Source organism: Culex quinquefasciatus, chromosome 2 (genome assembly GCF_015732765.1).
Source record: "Culex quinquefasciatus strain JHB chromosome 2, VPISU_Cqui_1.0_pri_paternal, whole genome shotgun sequence".
Lineage (NCBI taxonomy): Eukaryota > Metazoa > Arthropoda > Insecta > Diptera > Culicidae > Culex > Culex quinquefasciatus.
The window spans coordinates 89,701,146-89,727,800 of NC_051862.1; the positions used below are offsets into that span (position 1 = coordinate 89,701,146).

Sequence of the window (26,655 nt, forward strand, 5' to 3'; positions counted from 1 at the left end):
GCTTTAGTACCCAATTGGCCTACTTGGATACAGTTCAATGGGACTTCAACTGCGTACCATCTTGTAGCCTACTCATTGCAAGCGCACTGTAGTTAAAAGACGGGTCAACCGGAACCAATACAAAAGTGCATCGGAAATATTTCCCGAATAATATAAAAAAATCTTCATACTGAATCATCAAATCATCTAAGTGGTCATAACTTTCAATTTCATGAAGTTTGATATGTCACATGAAAGGACTTTTTCTATACTAAGTACACTTCCTCCGAGGCCACCGGTAACCGGTTCCGGAGTGGTCCGATCGGGTCAAAGGGCACAGCATGATAATGGATGATTAATGATTTTAATTATACGAAGTTTGATAAGCAACAGGTCGACTTTTGAATATCACAATCGTCGGAACCAAGGGGTAGGACAGAGAGAAACTGAGTGACTCAATTTCTCAAAATTACTCAATGTGGCTCAAAGTTACTCAATGCTCCTCTTGATTTTCTTTTCTCGCTGAGTTACGGAATTTTTGAATATGCTTTGACAGATTAACGTGTTTACAAACAAATAAGATTTTTTTTTCACGCTACGATGCTGGGAAAGTTCCCACATTTGGCCATATTCCATCAGAAAAAGGAAGAGACCATTCCTACTGTTCCGGATTTTGTTACGGAAGGTGCTGCAAGAGAGAAAACCTCAGTTATTGTACGTGTTTACTACGACAACGTGGCGGTTCTAGATTTGGTGTCCCGGCTTCATGCTCGTTGAAGCTGTTGACCTCATTTCACCGCTTTACTCGGATATTTATCTGCACATCTCCGGAATGGCTTCGTTGAAACAGTTGGAGGAAGGGACAACTGATTATCCAAGGCCGGTTTCCGCATTGAAAGTATCTAGAATTTGCTAATCTTAAAAGCTTTGCGCTGTTCCGTAAAATGAATCGGCAATCCGCCGGAACACGTCATCACTCCGAAGCAGTCACCAGACTTAATTTCTCGAATTTCATTTATCTAAAACAACTGCTTTAAACAGTTTAAAAGTGCATACCATGTTCGCTCAGGTTTTTTTTAAGTTTATTTTTTTTATTTAATTGTTAAAACAAAACGCGGTCGTTTTTAAATTGATTGATACTGATGGAACCACGTTCCGGTTGATCAAACCAGGCGGGCAAAGACAACTGCTCTTGGTCCGTCCCGTTCCGTTGGTCCGTTCTGTCGGCAGGAAAATTGGCTTGCGCGGACACTCCTACAAGGCGCTGATGTCCTCTGAGTTCACCTTGCTTAAATTAGGCACAATCCTGTTGTCACAGGCCGACTTCTTCCAGTGAGAGGCCACCTTGCCCTGCGCTACAACGAGTTGATTATTTCCGTTTCTCCCAGTAGCTTGCGCTTGGTTTTGATGCATTCCTCGATCGGGGGCTTGATGTAATCTGTTCTGGTTTCACCTCGGGTGCAGTTCCGGCTCTTTATTGAACCGTCGTACTTCTCAACGTTAACTTCGCTAGGGGCCGCTTGGGCCGCCAACTCCGGCAGGGAATGGGAACGTACATCGTGAAACTCAGGCTCGACGGTTTCTTGGGAAGGGCAAAACTAACCACATTTCATTTGATGGCCGCGTTTTGACGGGGTTTTGCTCAATACTTTTGTTATGGAGTAGCTCCAGTTGTGTTTGAACATGCGTCTTCCTCTTACGGTTGGTTGTCATCCGCCCCGCCTCCAGATTCGGATCGATACAGACTGATTCCGTCGCCCTCCGCCGACAGGTTTATGTCTGTCTGCAGGATCTGCAAAATTTGATTCAAGCAGTTCATCCTCTTCCGGATCGTATCCTGTAGCTGCTCGGCATTGATGTAAGCGGAGGCGGTCTGTTGTCTGATCGAATCTGTCCATCTGGTTTTGTAAGTCGTGGTGTTGATCCAGCTCGTTGGACCTCGCAAACCCTTTCCGCGGTTAAGACGAAGTGGACGAGTTCTAGTCGACTCACCAGGACCTCCGAGATCACTGCCTCCAAAGCCCACGCCGCTACTTTCACCCGGCAGGCCACCACTACCACCGGTTCTGTTGCGCTCCAGACACGGTCGTTCACCCCTTCCCACGAGGTGGCTTCAGCACCGCTAGAAACGTTTTGTGGTGATAACGTCAATTTCGTCGACGAAGATGATGGCCGGAGAGTTGTCCAGACGGACGACGGACAACGTCGGCCAATATTTTTACATAAATTCCGAACCGGAAAACATGAAATATAACCTGCTCTGCTGATCTTTTAATTTCATGCAAAAGTGCTGCCTCACGTTGTTTTTTTTTTGTTTTGAGTGATTTGTCATTTTCTCAAATGTCACTGTCAAAATTCGTTACGTCGGTTGTGAAGATTCAGAAATTCTGAGTGGCTCAATGTTACTCAATTCTACTCAAAATTTCTCAAAATTACTCACTGTCTTACCCCTTGGTCGGAACCATTTGCGTGGTACCATGGAATCGGTTCCGGAGTGGCCACAGATACCCTGAACTGACCCAATATAGTCAGTATACCTATGTACTACAAAAAACGTCTCATAACATTGGCTCAAATGACGATTGAACGACAAAAACTTAAAAAAACATGCTTGACGGATGTTCCGGGTTGCCGGAACCGGTGGCCACTTTGAACAAATTACTTCACCGGGAACTCATAGTCACAGTTAATGCCCGTAAAATGCAACTGGAAGTAACCCGCTAGATGTTACCGTTTGGGAGATACAGGCCCTCAAAGTCGGAGCCTCACAAAGATTAACGCGTTAATTAACGTGCTCCGTTCGCGTTAAAGTTAAGATCAACGTAGGCTCCGTTCGCGTTCACGTTAATTTTAACGATTAACGGACGCGTTAACGTTAATTAACGTTTAACAGCACTGGTGTGTATCCTTTTGAGATTATCATAAATTTTAAATTTTTCTTATCACCCTACCGCACTTCTATTTTTTAAATAAATTTTCATGTTTCAAGAACGTACAGAAAAATAAGCGATCTGTACTTAATGTTAGGGCCCATTCGAAATCAATAATTAACATAGAAAGGATAAAAATCAAGTAAGTGAATCCGTAAAATCTATATTACAAAGTTTATAAACATTGAGCTGTTTCCAAAATTGATAACAATTTCCTAGAATTCAACCCAAATACTTTAAAATTGGGGAACCCTTGATTTTTTTTAATGATCTTATAAAGAAAATTATTTTTTTGCTTATTGCGTGTTTTTGAAGCCGCCTTGAGTCACGGTTATTCAAAAACACCCAAAAAAGCAAGAAATAAAAAAAATGTTTTTAGGACCTTTGAAAAAACACCAGAACTGTTTTTCAAAAAAGTGTTGCCTAAAAACTAAATTTATTTTTTCAACTGTGAGAAAAGTGCGATTTTCTCAATATTCATCTCATTACCTGAACAAAGGTAGTCGAAGTTTTAGTAATATCTAAGGTTCGCAAATGTGCAAGCTTGCAGTCAAGTTTTTACCTGAAAACACGGTACAGGTAAAATTTGTTCGTAATTCCCTTAAAAATAAACAGTTTGCGTTTGAATTTGTTCATGTTTTGAACGGGTTTCAACCAACAATATGGGTAAAAATTAAAATTCTAGGGGAATACAACTGTCTAAAGTTTGTTTATGCCTAGGTTTATGCATTTTTGTTTTTATTTTTTTGCCTCAAAAACCAAGAAATAATAAAAATTTACGTAAATTTTATTCTTAACAATTTTTAAAAAACTTCTTTATTTTATGTTCCGATCTAGGTTCCACTAAAACATATTTTCAATTTTAAAGGACTTTTTAAATTTTGAATAAAAAGTTGACAAAACAACACACATTGATAAAAATTATTAATTATTATCATTAATATACCTGAAATCCATGCTTTATGAATTCCAACAAAATGACAATAAATTTATCGTAATGCACTGGTACAAGGCGATTGATTTTAGGAGTTTTCTTTCCAGTCGCAGCATTCGCAATAAATTCAAAATTAAAATCCATGATTAATCTCGCCCAGTCTCCCGACCCGGTAATCACTCCCCTTACCCTAGCCGCATCACCCCACAAACCGGTCTTTTTCGGCATCCCTGCGTCAGCTTGCCGCCGCTCGTTTTGCCGCGCGCCAACACAAACACAAAAACCAGGGCGTTGTTCCACCGCTGGGATGGTGTGCGTGCGAGCGCGAACGAAAAAAAAACGAGCGAGAGAGAGCTCGCTCTCTCAAACCGATTTTCGAGAGCGGCCACGGGGCGAGCAAAAAGCGACAAAACCAAGCCGCAGCAGGCCATTTAGTGTGTGATCGTCGAGGAGTACAGTTGTCCGAGGTGTTTTAAGCTAGCAAAGCGCAGCCTACTTTGTTCTGTGTGTGTGAAAAGACAGCAGCCCAAGTGTGTTGCGAAGAAGCAAAAGAATAAAAAGACACGACAGGTTTTTCTCCAGTTTTGTGGCAGAAAAACGTCCCGTTAAAAGTTTTTAAAAAACTCGAGTAAGCGCGAATTAGGCGTTTTTTTCTTTCGTAAAAGTCAGAAAACCCCACTTTTTCCACCATGAGAGAAATCGTCCACATCCAGGCCGGACAGTGCGGAAACCAAATTGGAGCCAAGGTAGGTTATTTTTTTTTCTGTGTGTCGCTTTCGAGTCAGAAATCGAAGAAATTTTCTGTGAAAAACGAACTGTTCAACGAAAATTCCATCATATTGGGAAACGGAAAAAATAAGTGCCAAATTCCTTCCGTGTGGTGTCATCCAAGCAAGCTGCTGCTGTCTGGAATCTGTTTCAAGATGGCTTCCAAGCCATTTGCAAAAATAAAGTGCCGCAGTGCCAAAAGAAGAAGATTCAAACGTGCTAATTTGAAGTCGTTTTTTTTCATCTAAAAGAATGATTCTCAATTGAATAAAAAAAGTGCGTGTGACGATTGATTTTTCCAGAAAAAAAATCTCCTTCCTCCAATATCATCTGTTCGAAAGTTTGGCGCACGCGCTTTTCCGAGCAAAAATGGGGCCAAAATTTGCAATTTTCCTTTGCTTCAATCAATCGATTTTCTTTAATTTTCTCTACCGCGCACCGGTAAATGAAATTAACATTTCGGGAAAGTGGTCCAAGTAGCCGGCGAAGCCGGGTTTGAAATGACCGTTGATGCGGACTATCCGGCCAAAAATTTGTGCGAGAGAGAGGTTAGAAATGTCGGATTTCACCAACACAAGGGGGCTAGAAATTTCCGTTAAAATTCGTTTTGTGTGAGTGTTTGAATCGTTTGCGCGCACGGTTAGCACACGAACACAGTGAAAATGGGCGCAGCAGGCTTTGGATGGCTAATTCCTGTTGGAATTTGGAGATGGATTAGCGACCAAAAAAATGAGACTCGTCCAAGAAGGCTGGCAACCCTGTTTAGAGCTTGGTGGCACGGAGAGAAAAATGCAAGAAAAATGTGTTTTGAATTGAAGGAATTTAAACCGAAAAAAAATATGAAAAGATGCAATTGATTAGGGCGGAAATGTCTTAAATTTTTGCTTTTTAGATAATGAAAATAACATTTTGCCACTCCTTTTTTTTTCTAAAAACTTGGCAATTGGGTCCTAAAATGAAGCTTAGATTGCTGATATTATTGTTTACAGCGATAAAGCGTATTTTTCTGAGTACAATGACCCTTTGTACGGCCACAAAGAGTTTAAAATGGATTTTTAAATCAATTTTAAAAAAATCACCTCGCGGTTCTTTTTGACAGAAAAGTTCCTACTTGACAGCTCGTTCCAAGGGGACCATAGTTGATCCATCGAAAAAATGTTGTCTTGTCAAAAAAAAATTTGCATTAAAATGAAAAAAAGTGATCAGAAATGGTTCTTAATCGTGTTTTTTACCGTTGTACATAAAAATTGACATAGGGCTTTAGTACCCAATTGGGTACTAAAGCCCTATGTCAATTTTTATCTACAACGTAAAAAAAAGATCAGAAACCATTTCTGATAACTTTTTTTCATTTTTGAAGCAAAAAAAAATTGACTAGACAACATTTTTTCGATGGATCAACTATTGTCCCCTTGGAACGAGCTGTCAAGTAGGAACTTTTCTGTCAAGAAGGACCGCAAGGTTAATTTTTCAACATTGATTTAAAAACCCATTTTAAACTCTTTGTGGTCGTACAAAGGGTCATTGTACTCAGAAAAATAAGCTTTATCGCTGTAAACAATAATATCAGCAATCTAAGCTTCATTTTAGGACCCAATTCAAATTAAAAACACCTTTATGTATACACAGAAAATTCGTTTTGCTTAGCATATTTTTCGAGGAATTTCTAAAATGCTCGACGAAACTGAAATTTTCGACTTATTTTTTTTTTACTTTTAGAAAATCTGTAATTTTTTGAAGAAATAAAATCAGTTTAGTTTATCTTAAAAAATTATAGTTTATTTAAAAATTAAATTTTACAATGATTTAAATAATGTTTATTTAATCTACATTGAATCTACATCAGAGTTGACATTTTTTTTATCTTGAGAAGTCTGGATTTCCTTAGAAAAAAGTCTTTATATTTTATCTGCATTTGGTCTATTCTGGAACTCTGAAAAAAAAAAATGTTGGTACACATTTGGACTTACTCAAAATAATAATCTTTTGAACAAATTTTGGCCAAAAAATCAAAGAAAGTTTGTGTTTGAGATATTTTGTATTTTTGAAAACTAAGTCTGTTGAACACATATTTTCAAGTTACGAAATTTTTGTTCACGTAAATTTTGTCAAAACAAACGAACCAATTTTTTTTTGCATTTCTCCGATCAGTTTAAAAAAGTGTCGGCTGATATCGATGAAATTTTTATCGATTTTGGGGGGATTACTCGCAATTTGTGTTAGATTTCGTCTATTACCCAGTCACGACGTTCTAGCAGGATTCTAGCAGAATTCTTAGAGATCTGGATATTCTTAGAGCATTCTAGCAGAAATGTTCCACCGTTCTAGCAGGATTCTGACAGAACCAGCTCTGCTAGAATATTTCGTGACTGGGTACAATTGAAAATCATGCAAAGTTTTTAAGAAAATATTCTAAACTTATTTCTGGATAAATTTGACATAAACTTTGAAAAATACTTGCATCGGTCTTATGATTTTTTTTAAACAGATTTTAATTTGGTTATCTCTGGCAGAGATTTTGTTGGCAGCCCTGCCTAGAGTTTAGAATACTTCCATGAATTCTACCGGACTTTCAGTCATTTTGTATGAATCATGTAAAAAAATGCATATAAAACTGTTACGATTTACATCATTGCATGTAAATAACAATTTCCTTGGCAATCAAACCAGAAAATTCTGGCAACCCTGTCTGAAGTTAATAATAACTTACGGAAATTATTACACTTTTAGATACTGGATTTTCTGAATTTAGAGAAGCATAACTTTCGGAACCATTTACAAGTTGTTCTCGAAGAATTTACCGATAAGTCACAAAACTTTATAAACTGGAAACACTGTTTTGAGGTACCGTAAACTGGGGTGACTTTGATAGTCCGGGGTAACATAGATAGAAATTTGATTTGGCCACTAATGTTGATACATCTAATGTTACAGTCACATTTTTGCATATTTGTTCGATAATAAGCTATCCCTTAATAGTTACATACTCAGAATTCTCAAAAATGTTTAGATATCAATTTGATGGCCATTTGAAAAACCTATCAAAGTCACCCCGGGCTATCAAAGTCACCCCAGTTTACGGTATCTTCATTTTAGGTGATATTTGAAACTTTTTAAGGAATCCTTAGACCTTAAACAGTCCTCAAAACCGTTCAACTCCAAGCAAAACTTATCTGGAAGATTTTCCCTTATCCCCTTTAAAATGTGGAACATCAACACTTCCCGTCTTCCAAATAAGAGGTACATTTGGCGGATTGCAGACTGACGAAATCCAGTCTGCAATCCGCTTAAAGCACCGTCTACAAGCGAAGCGATTTTTTGATCTTTTCAAGGTTTGCTTTGAAGCGTTTGATTTATAGAAAATAGCAAAACTGAAATTTTCAATATGCTTTTGCTGAACTACAGTTAAATTTCATGTGAAGCTGTCCAACTGTCAAGCTGAAAAATAAAGGAGTTATTAGACTACGGCAAACAAACAAACTCGCACATTTTGACAGTTTGCCAGTTTGTCTGCGTTTGTTCGCCAACATTTGTTTGCAGAAACGTCAGCTTGCATACATTTTGTCTTGTTTGCGAGTTTGCTGCTAACTGTCAAAGTGCGAGTTTGTTTGTTTGTCACAGTTTAATACCACCTTAAGCTGGTTTTATCTCACTGAAAAATAAATATTAGTGCAGTTTTCAGTTAACAACACTGAATTCAGTGATAAGAGGTGGCTTTGGTGGGTTTCGACGGATATTTTAAAAAACTTTCTGATAAGTTAAAAAATTTAAGGATCTGGCAACACTGCCATGAGATTTTGCCAAAGTTGAAGAATTCCTTTGAAATTTCTCTCCAACTAGAATTGAAAGCAAAAACGAACTCTTTCAATCGATTGACGTAGATCTACGCTCCCTCCAGTTCACCTCAACTGTTTGCCAAAACTGTACTTTTCTCACATTATTTTTGTTTTCGCTTCCAATTCACACCGGCACACCAGCCTTCTACGATCGGCTGCGTTTTTTTTTTCTTTTTTCAAATTTCAACGGAATTTACCGGGCTTCTTTCCCCCTCTTTATCCGGCACACACCGGTGATGATGACGAGGGGTGCCGCCACCGAGTGTGTTTGGCTTGTTTGTTCATTTTTCAACACACACACTCTCCAGGTGACGGCCTTTTAGCCAAGCTTTTCACAAGTACCATTTTTGCCAGTTAGGCCCGAAAAGTGGCACCGCGCAGCTGTTTGCTTCCGGCCCTTGGGCCGTTTTAGAGTCACAAAAGGGTGCTCGTAGAACATGCTTTGTCTTTCGTGTCGTCGTCGTCGTTTTTCGAGCTGTCACGATCGCAGTAGGTCGTAAATGTCCAACTCCGCGCGCCTACTAATCTTCTTCGGGAAAGAAAAACATAAAATCTTCCCAAAACAAACGATCTCGGAATCAATCAAATGAGGGAGATTCGAAGCGGTTTGTGGTCTTTTTTGGTCCCCACACAATAAAACGAAGGGAACACAATCCGACGCGACGCGTCGCATCGCGTGTGGGTCCGCCTCTAAATTTAGCGACGATTCCGTCCGTGATGCATCGCGACGCGATGTGCAGCTGTGACAACACGTCCCCTTTGAAGGAGGGAAAATCCTCCCGAAACATAAAATTCGATTCGAGACTAGACCACACCACGTCGTCGTTAATGTTCCCCGAGGCCTTCAGGCCTCGCGGCACAGTTATTTCCCATTCCCGCGATGATGACTGCACCGCGCTGGAATGCGCTTCTTCAGAGCAGCTCTCCGTTTTGGCCAATCTCCCTCGTTTCTTTCGTTGAGTTGGGATGAAAAGATAACTGTAAAAGGCAGCGCGGTTCTTTGGCGAACCTGACGTAAACCCTCTTTGGAGAGAGGTCCAAATGTGTCCAGCCTGACCGTAAATGGAAAGTTGAAAAAAAAAAAAAAATTACACGATTTTTCGCGAAGCCAAGGCGATCGAACCCGTTTTATGGTTTGTTATGATTTATGTTACACGATGGTTCGAGCCCAAGTCTCGAGAGGGCCCTGCGAGTTGATGAATGGGCGGACCTCCGAGAGTTCCGGGTGCTGCCGCGCGAACTTCTCTTTTGTTTCGTGGGAATGGGAGCTCTGAGTGAGATTTCGAGCAGGGAACGGAATTCCCCTTCGTTTTCACTTTAGGAATGCGTATAGCGTTTTTTGGAAGACTTTCGATTGCAGATCGTTCCGGATTCCAAATTGTAACAAATTGCGAAGTTTTGCTTCAAAAACTGCATCTAATTGGTCTTATTCGTTGAAATTATGAAAAAAGTCGCCAAGTCGTATGGGATTGTAGTCGCGATCGCTTCAAATTAACTAATTTATTTCTTGTCTCGGTCTGTTAGCGATGGCTATCAATTTTATTTGAGCTTTGAGCAGTCTTTCTTATTTACTCTTTTAAAGTGTCAATAGCGATTGTTAAATCTTCTTTGCCAATTCTAAAGTTATTTATCTTGATTGGTGCTAAAATTTTACAAATGTTCTTAAAATGTGACTGACAATGCGCTAGTGATATCCAAATCTAGCTAATTTTCCGACATTCCGATTGAAGACAATCTTCAAAAGTTGCTTTGAAAGACTTTCAAGATCGTTTCCAAATTTCAAACTGTAACCGATGGCAAAGTTCTGCTTCGAAAAATAGTATCTTTGTGAAAAGTGGTGAAAAATCGATGTTTTTGCGTCTAATTCGTTGAAAATATGAAAAAAGTCGCCAAGTCGTATGAGATCCTAGTCGCGATCGCTTCAAATTTACTTATTTTTTTCTTGTTTCGGTTTGTTAGCGATGGCTATCAATTTTATTTGAGCTTCAAATCAAGCAGTCTTCCTTATATACAATTTCAATAGCGATTGTTGAATCTTCTTTGCTAAATCTAAAGGTATTAAACCGAATTGGTGCTTAAACTTTACAAATGTTCTTAAAACTTTGACAAGAAGTATGATCAAACTAAACGCAGATCTACTTGAAACTGATCGTTTTCCCAAACCTCTTCAGCCTGCTACGATCATTAGTCAACAAATCAGCAGTCTTTTGTGATCGGTAATCCGAAACCCGGGCCCATTTCCAAACCCCAAGCAATAACAATCGACTCAAAAATAGATCCCAATCTCTCAAAACTTCCAATTGCATTCAGTGCCGCAGCGCGTCAGCAATTTGATCACTTTCAATTTATCTCTCCGACTCCGACTTCTCTTCGTTCGGTGAATGTCGTGGATTAATTAGAGCTATCGCCGCCAACGCCGCAAGTTGGAGGAAAGATTGATTGGTACTGTTATGGGCGCGCGCGCCGCGCCCCTTCCTTTCCAAATTGTACCGACTCACAGTCATTAAAACGAAAATTTTAACAGACTCAAATTTCACACTTGAGTACTGTTATTTGTGCTTCCTTTCGAGAGGAGGGGGTCGCATCACTTGCCTAGGGCGCGTCTTCGATATCACCGCCTACTCCGATGCGATCAACAGCTAGTTTCATTCATATTTCTCTCTTTTCACACTCTACGATCGCGCACGTCATCCGCTCCGCGGAACATTTGAATGAGGCCCGCCCGGGTGACGAATGCCAGGTTCCCATCCCCTTTCTCCGACGCGATGATAGCCCGTCTAAATAAACACGATTACCTCAGACACATCTGCACCGTGTCAGGAAACTTTCCGAACCATTTTCCCATCCCCGCGTCAAAATTCACTTTTCGTTGATGTTTTTCTTTTCGGAAGAAGAGAAAGTCTTGATTGGGGTTCGGAAGGTCGTTGGACGGCGGCGGCGCTCTCAACATTCCAAAAATACTTGTCTCTTTTTTCTTTCCTGGTTGCTCGGGTCGCGCGCGGATCTCGGCTGCGCCACGCGGTGCGCGACCGGCATGCGCAAAGTACTCATCTTGCGGCCGATTTGTTGTTGATGTTTGCGCGAGAAAGTTTGGGCCTGAGGTGAAATTTGGCTGAATTATGCATTTTTGCGAGGCGGTTGAGCGCGGATTTGGCGCTGAAATTGGGGAAAATTTAATCAATTTGGCAATTTGGGGGCAGTTTTGAGTTGATTTCTGCGAAAAGTTTGATTATTTTATTGAAAAATGGCGAAAAATTATGTTTTTGCGTCAAATTCGATGAAAATGTAAAAAAAAGTCGCCAAGTCTTATGGGATCGTAGTCGCGATCGCTTCAAATTTACTTATTTTTTGGTGGTTCTAGTCTGTTAGCGATGGCTATCAATTTTATTTAAGCTCTGAAGCAAGAAGCTTAAATATCTATTGCTGATGTTCAGTAGCGATTGGTAGACATTGGAAAAACGTCATTTAGCCATCGATAACTCAACATGACGCCGTTCATTAAAGAAAGAAAGTGACCACCGCTCGCCAATGCAAACTGAAAGCGATTTAAATTAAGCCAATTCAACTAATTAAATCCGTTAAAGCGCGCTCTCTCGCTTTACTGTGGCTCCCTTCAATTAAGCCGTGAACCGACGCAGATCATGTTCCGACCGCCATGTTTGCTCCCCTTTTTCGCCTCTTTCGTATGTAAATTTTTTGACAACATTCTGCACAGCCAACTACACGTTGGCTCGGCTTACATGTGCAATCGATTTACCAACCGGGGAGCGAGTACATAACGGGTAATTGGCTCCCCTTGCAAATCAATAACCAGACGGGGGCGGCGGCTAAGCCGCGCGAAACGGTTAATTCTAGGCCTCGGAACACGGACCAGCTCAACCATGAATTAGTCGATTATCTGTTTTCTTGGCTGCTGGCTGCCACGTCGTCGACGTGAAGAAGCCATAAAAACGGGCACACACACCCAACTCTTGGATTCCAGAGTTTTTCGCTCGCCGGATCTGTTGACGTGGCCGCCACACCCGAAACGGAAACGTGCCATCATCCGTGAAGAGAGGGGTTCAACGGCAGGGTTCAAGTCGCGAAATTTAATTCTACACTTCAAATCGATTTAAATCGAAGAAAATGAAAAAAAAGTCGCCAAGTCGGAAGCGGCCGCGGTCGCGAACTACTTATACTTTTCGCGAACAAAGTTCGCTAGCGATTGCTAAAGCGATGGAATCGCTTGGCCTACTATTCCCGATCTAGAGCTCTCCCAAAAGAGCCAGTAAACGGTACAATTGTGGGACAGTTTGGAAACTTTCCACCGTCATCCATCGCTAAAGCAACCGCACCGAGCAAGAAGAAAGGAGAGCAAATTATAGCGTGCGCGCTTGGGTGTGCGCTGCTATAAAAAAAGAAAGACCAATCAAATGGGAAACAATTGCCCGGCGAATGATAGCAGTAAAAATTGATTGAAAGAGAAATGCACTTTCTTGTGCACTGCTTGCTTTGTTTTTTTTTTGGTGGTCTAAAAGGTTAACGATCCACGTTTAAGACCCCCCGCTCATTAGCGCTTCGTGCTAAGCAGACTTGAAAAAATGCATCAAAATTCCTAGCTTATCAGGTGCAAAAAGTGTAATCTCTCAAGCTTCGCTTGAAAATAAGTATCTGCTGGTTGTTGCTAAGAATTGTTTGCACCTCGCACCACTTGTTTACGTTTCTTATCATGGCCAACTTTTATTTTTTGACGGCGTTGCTTTCTTCACGTAGATTCCGCTTAAAAGAAGTCATGTTATGACATCATTTCTGGACGCGTGTTGTGATATAAATTGGAGGTTCTCGAAACGACCACCGAGTCCGCTAATAAAAGTTTTGCGGGGACCTTGTTGTTGTTATTTGTGGGGCTCGTTAAGTTTACGGTTCTCAAGCTCGCAGTCGTTTTATGGTCACGAATCCTTGTCGAATTCCGTTTTTGGAAAGAGTCTTAAAATTTGATTCTTGTTTTTTTTTTTAAAGGTGAGGCTTGATGAAGTTTGAGGTTAGGAGTTGAATTTATTTGAAGCTATTTTCAACCTTGACAGATTCAATTTATAAAAAAAGAAAAAAAAATGTTTCGCCTTTTGAAAAAATACATAGAATGCTAGGCGATCACTCTCAACATACTTCTACTCGATGGCCAGACCCACTTCTTGAAGTTAACCGCAAAGAGCATTCTTTGGAATCGTTGAAAATCAATAATTTCTATAGATTTTGAACTCTTTAGAGTAGTTCAGAATAAAATAAAGGCAAAGGAAATCACGACATAATTCTATTTAATGGCCAGACCCACTACTTGAAGTTAAACGCAAGGAGTATTCTTTGGAATCGTTGAAAATAAACAATTTTTATAAACTCCTAAACACTTAAGATTAGTTCAACGATAAATTTCATGCAAGAAAACTCACGACATACTTCTATTCAAAGGCCAGACCCACTATCAGAAGTTAACTGCAAAGAGCATTCTTTGGAATCGTTAAAATTAAAGAATTTCTTTACATTTCAAAACTCTTTATAGCAATTCAACAATAAATTTTGAGAAAGGGAACTCACGACATAATTCTATTCAATGGCCAGACCCACTACTTGAAGTTAAACGCAAGTAGTATTCTTTGGAATCGTTGAAAATCAATAATTTCTTCAGATTTTAAAATCTTTGAGAGCAGTTCAATAATAGCTTTCAAGGAAAAAACATTTTTAAACAACCGAATACACATTTCAAAGAATTCAAATTAATATTGAGTCTAAAAATTACTCTCACAGCCTGTTAACGATATTTCCTGCTCAGAATTAATCTAAATTACTTGCGTTGAGAACTTCAGTCGTGGCTTTTAACTGTCCGCACATGCCACTCTGTACCACTTTCAAAGTGGTCGTAGTAGGCTGTGATGACCGCAGAGCTCACTGCGAGCAATGCAAAAAAAAACATCACCAGCACTACCGTTCCGGCGCACTTTTTGACCATGATAGTCGCGACGGCATGACATACTACGACTATGGAGCGCGTCGATGACATCATCACCGCCACACACACACACAGTTCAGCTCTCAATGCAAATTCTTCTCATTTCCTCCCATTTATGGTCATGGGAGCGCGCCGGTTCAATTTGGCCACGTCAGCTTGCGGCGCGCGCGCGCCCACTTGAGACCACCTCGCGATGCCCTCAAAAGTAGCAGAAAAAAAAACTCGTCGTGGGCTGGCCTGATTCGGCGTAGCTTGCTGAGGGGGCGACCACGACTGATGAAGGTTTTTTTTCCGTGCCCACCTGTCTCTCAACTATCGAAGTAGGCTGTGACGACGCCCCCGCGCAGCGGCGGCGCGCGATCACTTTCCAATAGCCTACTTTGATGAGAAAATTGCTTTTTCTGACCGCGACGACGGGAGAAATCGAGCGCAATCGATCGGGGAAACCATCGAAACGGTGCTGGTCCAAACAGGTCCGACCTCGATGAGTCATCGGCAGGTCCTTGCCCAGTTTCAGGGCAGGAGTTGGGGTTCATCGTCCCTTTTGCCTCCGGTTGGCAACCGGACCCGGCGCACCTTTTTTTTCCCAAGTCGGAGCATGCGCAGGACCGCCGGCGGCGGCGACGGCGACATTTATCGACCAAACCTTGCGTCCGAAAGGATTTTTTTTTTGGTGGGGGGAAGGAAGGATATGAAATATTCATGACTCATCGAGGCAGGCGGCGGCGGTAACGACGAAGTGAGTGTCCTCATTTATGGTCTGATGGGTCCTTGCGATAGTCTCAGGAGGGGGTGGTGGGGAGAAATGAGGGCGGGGAGATTGTTGCGTGTTGCCGCAGAATTAAGGGTTGCTGCGATGAGTCATAAAATTGTCCTCCATGAAAAAAATTGTATATAAAAGAACAAGGAGTGCTTAGATTTAATCGCTTGCTTTGTTTGGAGGACACGTTGGTCTTTTTGGGAGGGAAGTTTTTGTTGAAAGGTCGTTTTTCAAACTCGTTTTACTAATTTTTATAGCTTTTTATGAGTTTTTGAGCCCTTGAAAACGGATTTTCTACTAGAAACGTGCTTGAACATATTTTATACTTTTTTTCTGAACCTTATTGATAGATAAGAGAGGTTATGGAAAATCGAAACAGTGAAAAATCCAGACTCTGGATAGTCAAGATCTTGCTAGATGAACAAGTTAAAGTATAATCGCGACACTGGGTAGTCAAGACTCAGATTAATCGAGACCTCGGATAATTGACTACAGTCCAGACTCGAATATCCGAATGTTCGTAATTTAATTTTCTTACTTTATACATCAAATTCGTATTCTGCAACCCAATTTTAGTCAAATTTGAATAATTGAAAAAATAAAAAAAATGCATTTTTTCAATATTGCATCACCGCCATTTTGGCCGCCATCTTGGATTTAAAAATCCGAAATCACTTTAGAATAGTTAAAGGGTGATACTAGAGCTCAACAATCAATTATAAGACCACGAATTTTTTTTTGTGGTTCGATTATCCGAAGTTTTGAATATCCGAAGTGAAATTTTGCCAAGGCCTTCGGATAATCGAGTCTGGACTGCATCTGGATAATCAGATGCTGGACAATTTTTATACTTTTGATTATCAATCCTTATGAAAAATTTAGGATAGTCTAAGCTCCGGATAATCCAAACTATGAATGGTCAAGATTTTTTAATGATTTAAACCCTTAACAATTGAAGTTTTCGTGGTTAATCGTGGTCCAAAATTATCGGGACTCTGGATAATCGACTTCTTAAATTTATGACAATGGATAATCAAGATACAATCTGGGAAGTCCCCAAATCGAGTCTTTTCAAGCTAATTTCTGTACTTTTTCTCTGAATAAATCGAGACTCTTGGTATGAAGTCAATATTCTGGATAATTGTGACTCAGGATAATAAAGACTATGCAATTTTGAGGTTTTTGGACAGCGCTAGAAAATAGAGGTTTAAAATTTTAATAATCCAAGATTTTGATTATCCAGAATTTTGACTATCCAGAATTTTGATTATCCAGAATGATGATTATCCACAATTTTGATTATCCACAGCTTCGACTATCCAAAGTATCAATTATCAAGATTGGATTGTTTTTTTTTTCTGGATAATCGAGGCTACGGATAATCGAAAGTCTGGACTGGAGCTGACTCTGAATTCTTGAAAAATCGTCATAATTTTGATAATTGGGTCCTAAAATGAAGCTTAGATTCCTGATATTATTGTTTACAGCGATAAAGCTTATTTTTCTGAGTACAATGACCCTTTGTACGACCACATAGAGTTTAAAATGGATTTTTAAATCAATTTTGGAAAATTAACCTCGCGGTCCTTCTTGACAGAAAAGTTCCTACTTGACAGCTCGTTCCAAGGGGACCACAGTTGATCCATCAAAAAAATGTTGTCTTGTCATTTTTTTTTTTGCATTAAAATGAAAAAAAGTGATCAGAAATGGTTTTTGATCGTGTTTTTTTACCGTTGTACATAAAAAATGACATAGGGCTTTAGTACCCAATTTGGATAGTCGAAACTATGGATAATCTAAATCTGGATAATAGGGACTCTTGAAAATCGAGCTTGATGATACAAAAGATTCTCGGCAATGAAAACCCAATGCTCATAATAATGCAAACAATGGATAATCCACTATTTGGATAATTGACTTCTTGGATAATAGAACTCTTTGATAGTTGCGACGATGCCACCCGAGCTACGATGCTATGAGGTGGACTGAACGTCACAGTTGATGTTCAAATTTGATGGAATTTCGCTGAAAGTTCTTCATAATTTGATTAGTGAATAGTTTCTTACGAATATTTTCTCTCTCTCCCTCTCCCCAACAGTTTTGGGAAATCATCTCGGACGAGCATGGCATCGACGCGACCGGCGCCTACCACGGTGACTCAGACCTGCAGCTGGAGCGCATCAACGTGTACTACAATGAGGCGTCCGGCGGCAAGTACGTGCCCCGCGCCGTCCTGGTCGATCTGGAGCCCGGCACCATGGACTCGGTCCGCTCGGGACCCTTCGGACAGATCTTCCGGCCGGACAACTTTGTGTTCGGACAGTCGGGCGCCGGCAACAACTGGGCCAAGGGACACTACACCGAGGGCGCGGAACTGGTCGACAGCGTGCTCGACGTGGTGCGCAAGGAGGCCGAATCGTGCGACTGCCTGCAGGGATTCCAGCTGACGCACTCGCTGGGCGGTGGTACCGGTTCCGGCATGGGAACGCTGCTGATCTCAAAGATTCGTGAAGAATACCCCGACAGAATCATGAACACATACTCAGTCGTGCCCTCGCCCAAAGTGTCAGACACCGTCGTGGAACCGTACAACGCCACCCTGTCCGTGCACCAGCTGGTAGAAAACACCGACGAGACGTACTGTATCGACAATGAAGCCCTGTACGACATCTGCTTCCGCACGCTGAAGCTCACCACACCCACGTACGGCGATCTGAACCATCTGGTGTCGCTGACCATGTCCGGAGTCACCACCTGTCTGCGATTCCCGGGTCAGCTGAACGCCGATCTGCGAAAACTGGCCGTCAACATGGTTCCATTCCCACGTCTGCACTTCTTCATGCCCGGATTCGCCCCGCTGACGTCCCGCGGCTCGCAGCAGTACCGTGCCCTGACCGTCCCAGAGCTGACCCAGCAGATGTTCGACGCCAAGAACATGATGGCCGCGTGCGATCCCCGACACGGACGTTACCTGACGGTCGCCGCCGTGTTCCGAGGCCGCATGTCGATGAAGGAAGTGGACGAGCAGATGCTCAACATCCAGAACAAGAACAGCAGCTACTTCGTCGAATGGATCCCGAACAACGTCAAGACCGCCGTCTGTGATATCCCGCCGCGAGGACTCAAGATGTCCGCGACGTTCATCGGCAACTCGACCGCCATCCAGGAGCTGTTCAAGCGCATCTCCGAACAGTTCACCGCTATGTTCCGTCGTAAGGCTTTCTTGCATTGGTACACCGGCGAGGGCATGGACGAGATGGAGTTCACCGAGGCCGAGAGCAACATGAACGATCTGGTGTCGGAGTACCAACAGTACCAGGAGGCCACCGCCGACGAGGACGCCGAGTTCGACGAGGAGCAGGAGGCTGAAGTTGACGAGAACTAAACGCCGCCCCTCGACGTGTCACCAACTCAACTCAAACTCCCCGACATCCCCCACAAAAAAATCTCCCCAACCCCCCCTTCTCTCTATCTCTCGCATTCCGAATGTTTGGCTAATCTGCGCCACCTTTCTTCTAAACTAACTCTCCCCATGTTTTTCCCACACACTCAAATCACTTCAAAAAGAAATCGAGAGAATGCAACGTTCTTTTTTCGAAAAGAAAAACGAAAAGTCAGCGAGAACAACATCAGCAGAAATGTGAAGAAAAATCAACAACAACAACAAAACGCATCAGAGAATAACGCCAGCGCAGCAGCATGAAAATAAGAAAAAAAAACCAAAACTAAAAGTTGCAAAAATTAGTAACCACTGCCAGCTCAGCAAAACAAGAAAATAAGAAAAAAAAAACGTTTAAAACAAGAATAAAACAGTGAAGTTATTTCAAAAAACCGAACGGCAAAAACGACTAAAATCAACACCCCTCGAGTCGAGTTTGATTTCTCTCCTTTCTTCCTTCCTCTCATTTTCGTTCTCTTTCTTTCTCTTTGGTTCGTTCCACTTCGTCGCAGTCCTCCTCTTCCCCGCCTCTTTCCACCTCATTTCTTCTTACTCGTTAATTTTAATCATACTGACTAATTAAGGCAAATTGATACAAAAAGGAAAAAAAAAACATATTTAACTTATTAAAAAATCGACGATTGAAGCACACACTGAAAAAAAGATCAAGATTCAAACAAAACAAAAAAATGCTTTAAGTATTTGTTATTTACATCGCCGCAAACCTTAACAAACAAAAGTGACAAGTTTAACTTAAAATTGGCTAACTTTGCGCAAAACGGAATGTGGAGCTCCAGCAGCAGCTTGTTTTCGATCGGGAACGCGCGCGCAGTTCGAAGTCAAAGACGAACGCGCGCGCGGTGAGAAAAATGGAATAAAAAATGGTCTCAAAAATCAAATTGCGAGAAAAAAAAAGCTTCTTTTATTCGGTTCTGATTGGTGAAATAACCCTCCCACGTGGGTCTCGCGCGTTACACTTTTCTGTTCCGGCTGGAATGGTTCGTCGATTTTGGTGGGTTGAAGGTCTCGCTTGGTCGTTTTCGTTTTCGCTGTTGGTGTGGTGGCGGTGGCTTCCGTTCTGGAAAGAAGTTGGGGCTTCTGAGAATTCTTCGAGCGCGATGACATGTTGGGGAATAAACATGAAATGCGAACTGTGTGGAACGGGGGAAGTTTCGTATCGACCAATCAACTGGCGGTTAAGAGCATTTAAAAGTGTGTTTTATGAGGAAAAAGGGTAAGTATTTTTATGGTGCTCTCTCCCCACGCGTACGCCGTACGCACGTGGCAGTTGGCGTAATAAATCATATTTTATAAGTTCAAGATCGTGGTGCGATGGGGGATTTCATCATGGTAATTGATCATAAATTAATACAGTCCAGACTCGATTATCCGAAGGTTTGTATGGGACTTCGGATGGCTGTTGTAGATATTTTTCTAAGTTTGACTTCAAAATCGGGCCGGAAAATCAGGAGGTAAAACATATTTTTTCAGAACACATCAAAATTTGAACGAAATATTGAGTGTAATTAGTTCAAAACAAAACCAAATGCATTTCCCTGCATTTATAATCATTTCTATTTTTTTCAACTCAAGTAAATTTTCGATCTATTTTTTCGTCAAACTTAGATGTTTAGAAAACTAAACTGCACTAGAGTAATGATGCATTTTCTAACAAATGTTTCATTGAAGTGTTGAAATTCTGGCTTGTAATTAAAATTTTGATATTTTTGCCTTCCTCACCTCACTGAGGAAAGGCTATAAAATCACTCGAAAAATGAAAAACTTAATTTGACCTCCCAGGCCCACCTTCACGTATACATATCGACTCAGTATCAAATGTCTGTGTGTGTGGTGGGATGTTGATCAAAAAAATTGCTCTGAATTATCTCGGCACTGGTTCAACCGATCTTGTCCGTTTGGGTTTCACTCGATCCGTCTTGGGGTCCCTAAGTCGCTATTGAAAATTATGAAGTTTAGTAAAGTACTTCAAAAGTTATGCTAAAAAACGATATTGACTAAAGTCCGGAAGATTGTTAAAAGGGTGGTTTTTGTAAGAAAACCCGTCATGTTATACATTTTCAGAAAAGTATTTAAAAGACGAGTCCAATACATTGAAGATCAACCCTATCAAAAGTTATGAGGGAGCGTTCTTTTATTACGTAACGCAAAATTTGGGATTTTTGACCCCCTTTCGTAACAAACCGTAATAGTTGAGCGATCCCTCCTACCTCCCAGTAACGCGTAACTCAAGGTCTTTTTGCAAATTTTTATGAAATTTTTATAATTTTTCAACACTCCCCCCTCTCTTAATTTTCGTAACATTTTGTAAGAGACGCCGAAACCCCCTCTCCCTCTAACTGCGTTACGTAATAAAAGAACAATCCCTGAGCACTTATGTTTTCATTATACACTTTTTTATGCCGGATCTCGGAAATTTTGATGAAAACGATGTTCTAATTAATCATGCGACCCATCATAGGATGCGTATTCAAAAGACCTTTCTAATGAGTACAATAAGTTGATAATCTGACAACCCTATCAATATCAATAGTTTATTGATGTGAGGAAGGCACCAACCACATTGAGGTGGATTAAGTAACGATTTTTATTTAAGTTTGAAAATTGTCTATGTTTGATATTGATGCTCTCTTCAAATATAAGTGGATAAAACAAGAAATCTGAATAAGGCCGTTGCAAATATTTTTTGCTAATATTTTTCAAAGTTTATGTAGCCCCCCCTTCAAAATTGGTCTGAAAAGTCAGGGGGCAAAAAAATATGTTTCCAAAAAACTTCAAAATTTCCATGAAAATGAAGTCTAATCAACTGAGAACAAATACCTGTTTCTGCTTTGATAATCATATTAAGAGGCAGTATTTGTAAATATTGCTCGGTTTGTTCTAGAGGTCGTATCGAGGTGCTCCGATTTGGATGAAACTTTCAGCGTTTGTTTGTCTATACATGAGATGAACTCATGCCATAAAAAATCTTAAAATTGCTCGCATTTCCGTAAAACTTCATCAATTCCAACTCTCTTAGATGCATTCGAAAGGTCTTTTGAAGCCCTTCAAAATGTGCCATAGACATCCAGGATTGGTTTGACTTTTTCTCATAGCTTTTGCAAATTACTGTTAAAAATGTTTTTTTTAAAACCCTAATAACTTTTGGCAACAGCCTCCAACACCCATACTCCCATAGGTCAAAAGTTAGGGAATTTCATGGACTATAAGCCTATGGTATTAACTTTTTGGCCAATCGCAGTTTTTCTCATAGTTTTACGATTTTTCCAGAACAAACATTTTACAACGTTAGTTTTTGCCCTGTAGGCCAAGAAGACGGCACTTTTTGGTCTCAATTTTGTCATATTCGGAATTCTCGGACAATTTCACGTAAGTTAGAAGTATTGGAGTTGTAATTTTGATTTAAAAAATAATTAAATAAAATATTTTGAAAAAAGAAATAGATCTAATTTACCCTGTATTCAATACATCAAATACTGTATCAAGTAGACGAAAACCTGTTTTACCCCTAATCCAACAAATTGTTGAAAAAATATTTTAATTCATTCTAAATGGCAATTTTTCCAATCAAATTTTTAACTCCAATACTTCTAACTTACGTGAAATTGTCCGAGGATTCCGAATATGACAAAATTGAGACCAAAAAGTGCCGCTATGGCTGCCTATAGGGGGGAAACTAGCGTTGTAAAATGTATGTTGTAGAAAAATCGAAAAACTATGAGAAAAACAGCGATTGGCCAAAAAGTTATTACCGTAGGTGTTTCGAGATTTGTGGACTGTATTTCGATTTTTTCACGTCGAAGACGGAGCGAAGAAAACGCGCGTCGTTCCTCTTCCGACTACACTCTTAAACATAGCTCTTTATTTCTGACGTTTCAAGATGACAACAAATAGGTGCAAACAATACCAAATCAAAATATTTACACGAGAGGTGGCAACGTTTTTTTCTGTGCCGAACATCCTCCCCCGTTGAAATAGAGAATTTCAACCAATCTTTCCTGAGTCAGTGCATTCCACCAACCACCCATCCAAACTCTGTCTTCGTGAGAGATGGATGATTCGCCGCCAAATCAAGTCTGCCTGCCTTCATCAAGTCCCAGAATATGGCAGCTCCAAGCAGCATGTCCACAGGGCCTTTGATGTTGAAGTCTGGATCTGCGAGATCAACGTCCGGGGGCACGTTCCATCGGGATACGTCGAGCGATTTCACAGGCTGATCGCCGGTGATCTTCGGTGTTATCAGCAATTCAACTTCGGTTTCAAAATTGCTCGTTCGTGATGAGATCTTCGTTCGGATCTTCCGGTTGAGTTTCGTGGTGCTCCCGTTCAAACCGCTGACTTGGTAGTTGACACGTTCTTCCTTGATCGCCAACGTCTTGGCGAATCTCTCAGTCACAAAGTTCTTTTCAGAACACGAGTCGATCAGCGCCCTGCAAAGGTGGGGTGCGCCGCTCCTGCCGTAGACTTTCACCGACACCGTTGGTAGTAGAATCTGCCCTTCCGGTACATCACCAGCGGGACAACGCGCTGCAGTTTGTGGAACTTCCGTTGTTCCAGAACCGTTCGTCGGCCGTTGCGAGTCTTTCTTCCTGAATTTCTCCGTGTGTAGCAGAGTATGGTGTCGCTTGCTGCACTTCCGACAGCAGTTCGTTGAGGTGCACTCGGATGCACGGTGTCCTCTCTGCGAGCAGTTGAAGCATAACACACTTTTTCGAAAATGGCTGAATCTTTCGTTCACACCTTTCGCTTCAAACTGCTCACACTCATCCAGATTGTGCAGCTGGCTGCAAAAAGTGCAGCAAGCCTCGTTCGCAATCACCATTGCAACCGTTCTCCTCGTGGGTTCCTCACCTGGTTCTGTCGCACTACTCTGCTCCAACCTCTCCAGGATTCTGCAGCGCTTCTTCAAGAACTCGATGGTTTCCACATACGTCGGCAGTTCCTTAGCCTTCTGCTCTGCCTCCCAAGCCTTCCGCGTGTCTCTATCCATTTTCGTAGCCAGCTGATTAAGCAACATCTGCTCCCCCAATCCGTTCACGGGAAGCTCGAACGTCTTCAATGCCTCGACGCCTTTGACACACTTGTCAATCAGTTCTCGTAGTTCGAGGACATTGTCCGGCGTAAGCTTTGGGAGGGAACGGAATGCTGCGATGTGTCTGTCGATGATCATCCTTTTGTCTTCATACATCTCCTGCAGGAAGTCCCACGCCGCGTCGTAATCATTGTTGTTCACAATGTCCTGATCGATAATACCAGCTGCTTTACCGACCAATGAATTCCGGAGATGGTACAGCTTGATCGCAGGTGACTCTGCCGTGTATCGAGCCATCACGTTCTGGAACATGCACTTAAACGAAAACCACGATTCGTAAGTGCCGTCGAAAGTTGGCAGTGGTACATTCAGAGGCGGGAGGTACTGCTGAACAACGATTCCAGCCGCAGGGACCACCGCAGTGTTCGAATTCGGACTCACAACTGCATCCAGCAAGTCGTTCAGTTCTATCACCAGCTCGTTGTGCAGCATTTCAAATTCTACGTAGTTTGCATCCTGCTGCTTGTGCTGATCCTCTTGGAGGGCCAGAGCGTAAATGTCGTTCTGGAAACCGTTGTACTCACAGTAGCATTTATTTACAGTTTCCAGGTGCACCTTCAGAAAGTTCACCCTCTTCAGGTTCAGATTTGGCAACCCTGCATGCTGAGCAATGGCTTCCTTCACACGCGCCATTTTCCGTCGCACTGCCGTTTGCAGACCAACGAGCACATTCAATTTTTCTTCCATCTTGCAACCTGCTTCCTTTTGATGCTGACCGACAAGCTTTTCTTCTTCTTCGCCTACCACACACACCGCCGGCAACTATTCAGCCGCCTTCCGGATCTCTGCAACGGCTCTCCAGCTGCTGCTTCCTTTTTCGAATCACTACGCCAGCTCTTCGAAAGGTGCTACGCCCCAAGCGTCGGGTCCTTTCAGCCGCGTGGGTGCTGCGCACCGCGCACCGTTTTGCTCACTTTTCACACACGAATCCCCCGGTCGATGTTCACTCCTTGATTCCCACCGAAATCGTTTAGATCACTTTTCAGCTGTCCGAAGTCTCCGGATCGCACTCGGGTCGTAGTTTTCACTCGGTTTCTCCGAAAACCGTCAAACGTCACTTTCCGGACTGCTCCCAGACTGCTCTCCAGCCGCCCAACAAGTCACTTCCGGAATCAAGCACCTTTTTTCAACGCGGAAGTGCTACGCCCCGCGCCTCACAGTTCGTCTTACGAGCACTTCGCTCGCGGATGTTCGAATCGGATTCCCGCACCGGTAAATCCGTCACTTCTCCACTTCCGGCTGCTACTCCAGCGATCCGGCCATGAAGGACCAAAATGTTTCGAGATTTGTGGACTGTATTTCGATTTTTTCACGTCGAAGACGGAGCGAAGAAAACGCGCGTCGTTCCTCTTCCGACTACACTCTTAAACATAGCTCTTTATTTCTGACGTTTCAAGATGACAACAAATAGGTGCAAACAATACCAAATCAAAATATTTACACGAGAGGTGGCAACGTTTTTTTCTGTGCCGAACAGTAGGCTTATAGTCCATGAAATTCCCTAGCTTTTGACCTATGGGAGTATGGGTGTTGGAGGCTGTTGCAAAAAGATATTAAGGTTTTAAAAAAATCAATTTTTGACAGTAATTTGCAAAAGCTAAGAGAAAAATTGAAACCAATCCTGGATGTCTAAGGCACATTTTAAAGGGCTTCAAAAGACCTTTCGAATGCATCTAAGAGAGTTGGATTTGATGAAGTTTTACGAAAATGCGAGCAATTTTAAGAGCACCTCGATACCATTTGTTACACATTGGTGAAAAACTTGCTCTTAAGTATGTTTGGGCTTGTATAAAAATGTTTTAAATTTTTATGAAATTCCAACGCAATTTTTTTTTTCATTACATAGATATTTTGGAAACTAATGATGGCAAAACAACTGGACAGGTGTAATACTAACAAGTGAAAAAAAAACCTTTTTTTTTGATTTAAAATTATTATTTTTTTTTGTAAATTTAATATTATCATTTAATGTGCAGGAAATCTAATAAAGTTGTAGTTTTTCAACGAGTTGCAAAAATAGTATTTTTTTTCAGCACGAGTCGCACATTTATCCAACGAGGTTTATCGAGTTGGATAAATACAATTTTTTCAGTTTTGAAAAACTACCTTTAGATTGGATTTCTTTTGTGAAATGCTTGTTCCCACTCTTGAATGTTATTTGTAATACTTTGCGATACTTTTCGATACAAATATTAAACAGTTGAACTTTTCAGCACTCAAATGGATGCTGAAAAGTACAACGAAATTTTCAAAACATAGATTTACAAAACATTTTGAATATTTTGAAATCTTTTGAAATGCAATTATAATTGTAATCTAATCACGTTTCATGCGTTCTTTTATTTCTCCTTATAAACATTTTTTTGTATTTTTGGAAGTTTGAGGGACAACAACCTTAACATTTTAAAAATTACCTTAAATTTTGTTATGTGGCTTTATTTATTATGAAAATTTGTAAACATTTGTGCATACAAAAATAAACGTTTTTGTACAGAGCGTGAACAATCACCCAGGGGATTGGCTTCCCAAATGTCCAAGTGGTTTGTAGATGGCCTAAAAAAATACATTTTATATTGTTTCTGCTCCAGACAATAAAATGTTCGACCAAGTTAGCTAGCTCTTGGAAATGCATTTTTGAATGTAAAAGGACTTGAAAACTTAACTTGTTAATTTTAAGTTTCTTTTTGGAATTCTTCATTCAACGTTCAAGGAAGCAATTTTCCGACACACTTTTTAGATCTTATAAAATATTATGTACATTGTATGTTTGGAGTAGATCCTCGTCGACTCCTTCGCTCGCAACTTAAGCCACAGAGTTGACTGCGTTGATTGCTCATGTTTAGTCTAGTGCCTCTCTAGTCCACCAAGTCGTCGTCGGAGTCATGCGTAGGTGTCATCCCCCATGGACCTGCCGCC

The 26,655-nt window shown here is 41.2% G+C and overlaps 2 protein-coding genes across 2 annotated transcripts; one reads left to right on the forward strand and one right to left on the reverse strand.

The window, feature by feature from the left end:
• Positions 1-4,266: 4,266 nt before the first annotated feature.
• LOC6034293 (tubulin beta-1 chain) lies at positions 4,267-18,969 on the forward strand. Its single transcript, XM_038251688.1, has 2 exons — positions 4,267-4,589; positions 17,289-18,969. Exons 1-2 carry the CDS (start codon positions 4,533-4,535, stop codon positions 18,573-18,575), a joined length of 1,344 nt encoding a protein of 447 aa, XP_038107616.1. The 5' UTR covers positions 4,267-4,532; the 3' UTR covers positions 18,576-18,969.
• A 3,681-nt stretch (positions 18,970-22,650) lies between these two features.
• On the reverse strand, positions 22,651-24,372 carry LOC119766092. The gene has a single exon (XM_038250484.1). It carries the CDS (start codon positions 24,370-24,372, stop codon positions 22,651-22,653), a length of 1,722 nt encoding a protein of 573 aa, XP_038106412.1.
• Between the last annotated feature and the right edge of the window lie 2,283 nt (positions 24,373-26,655).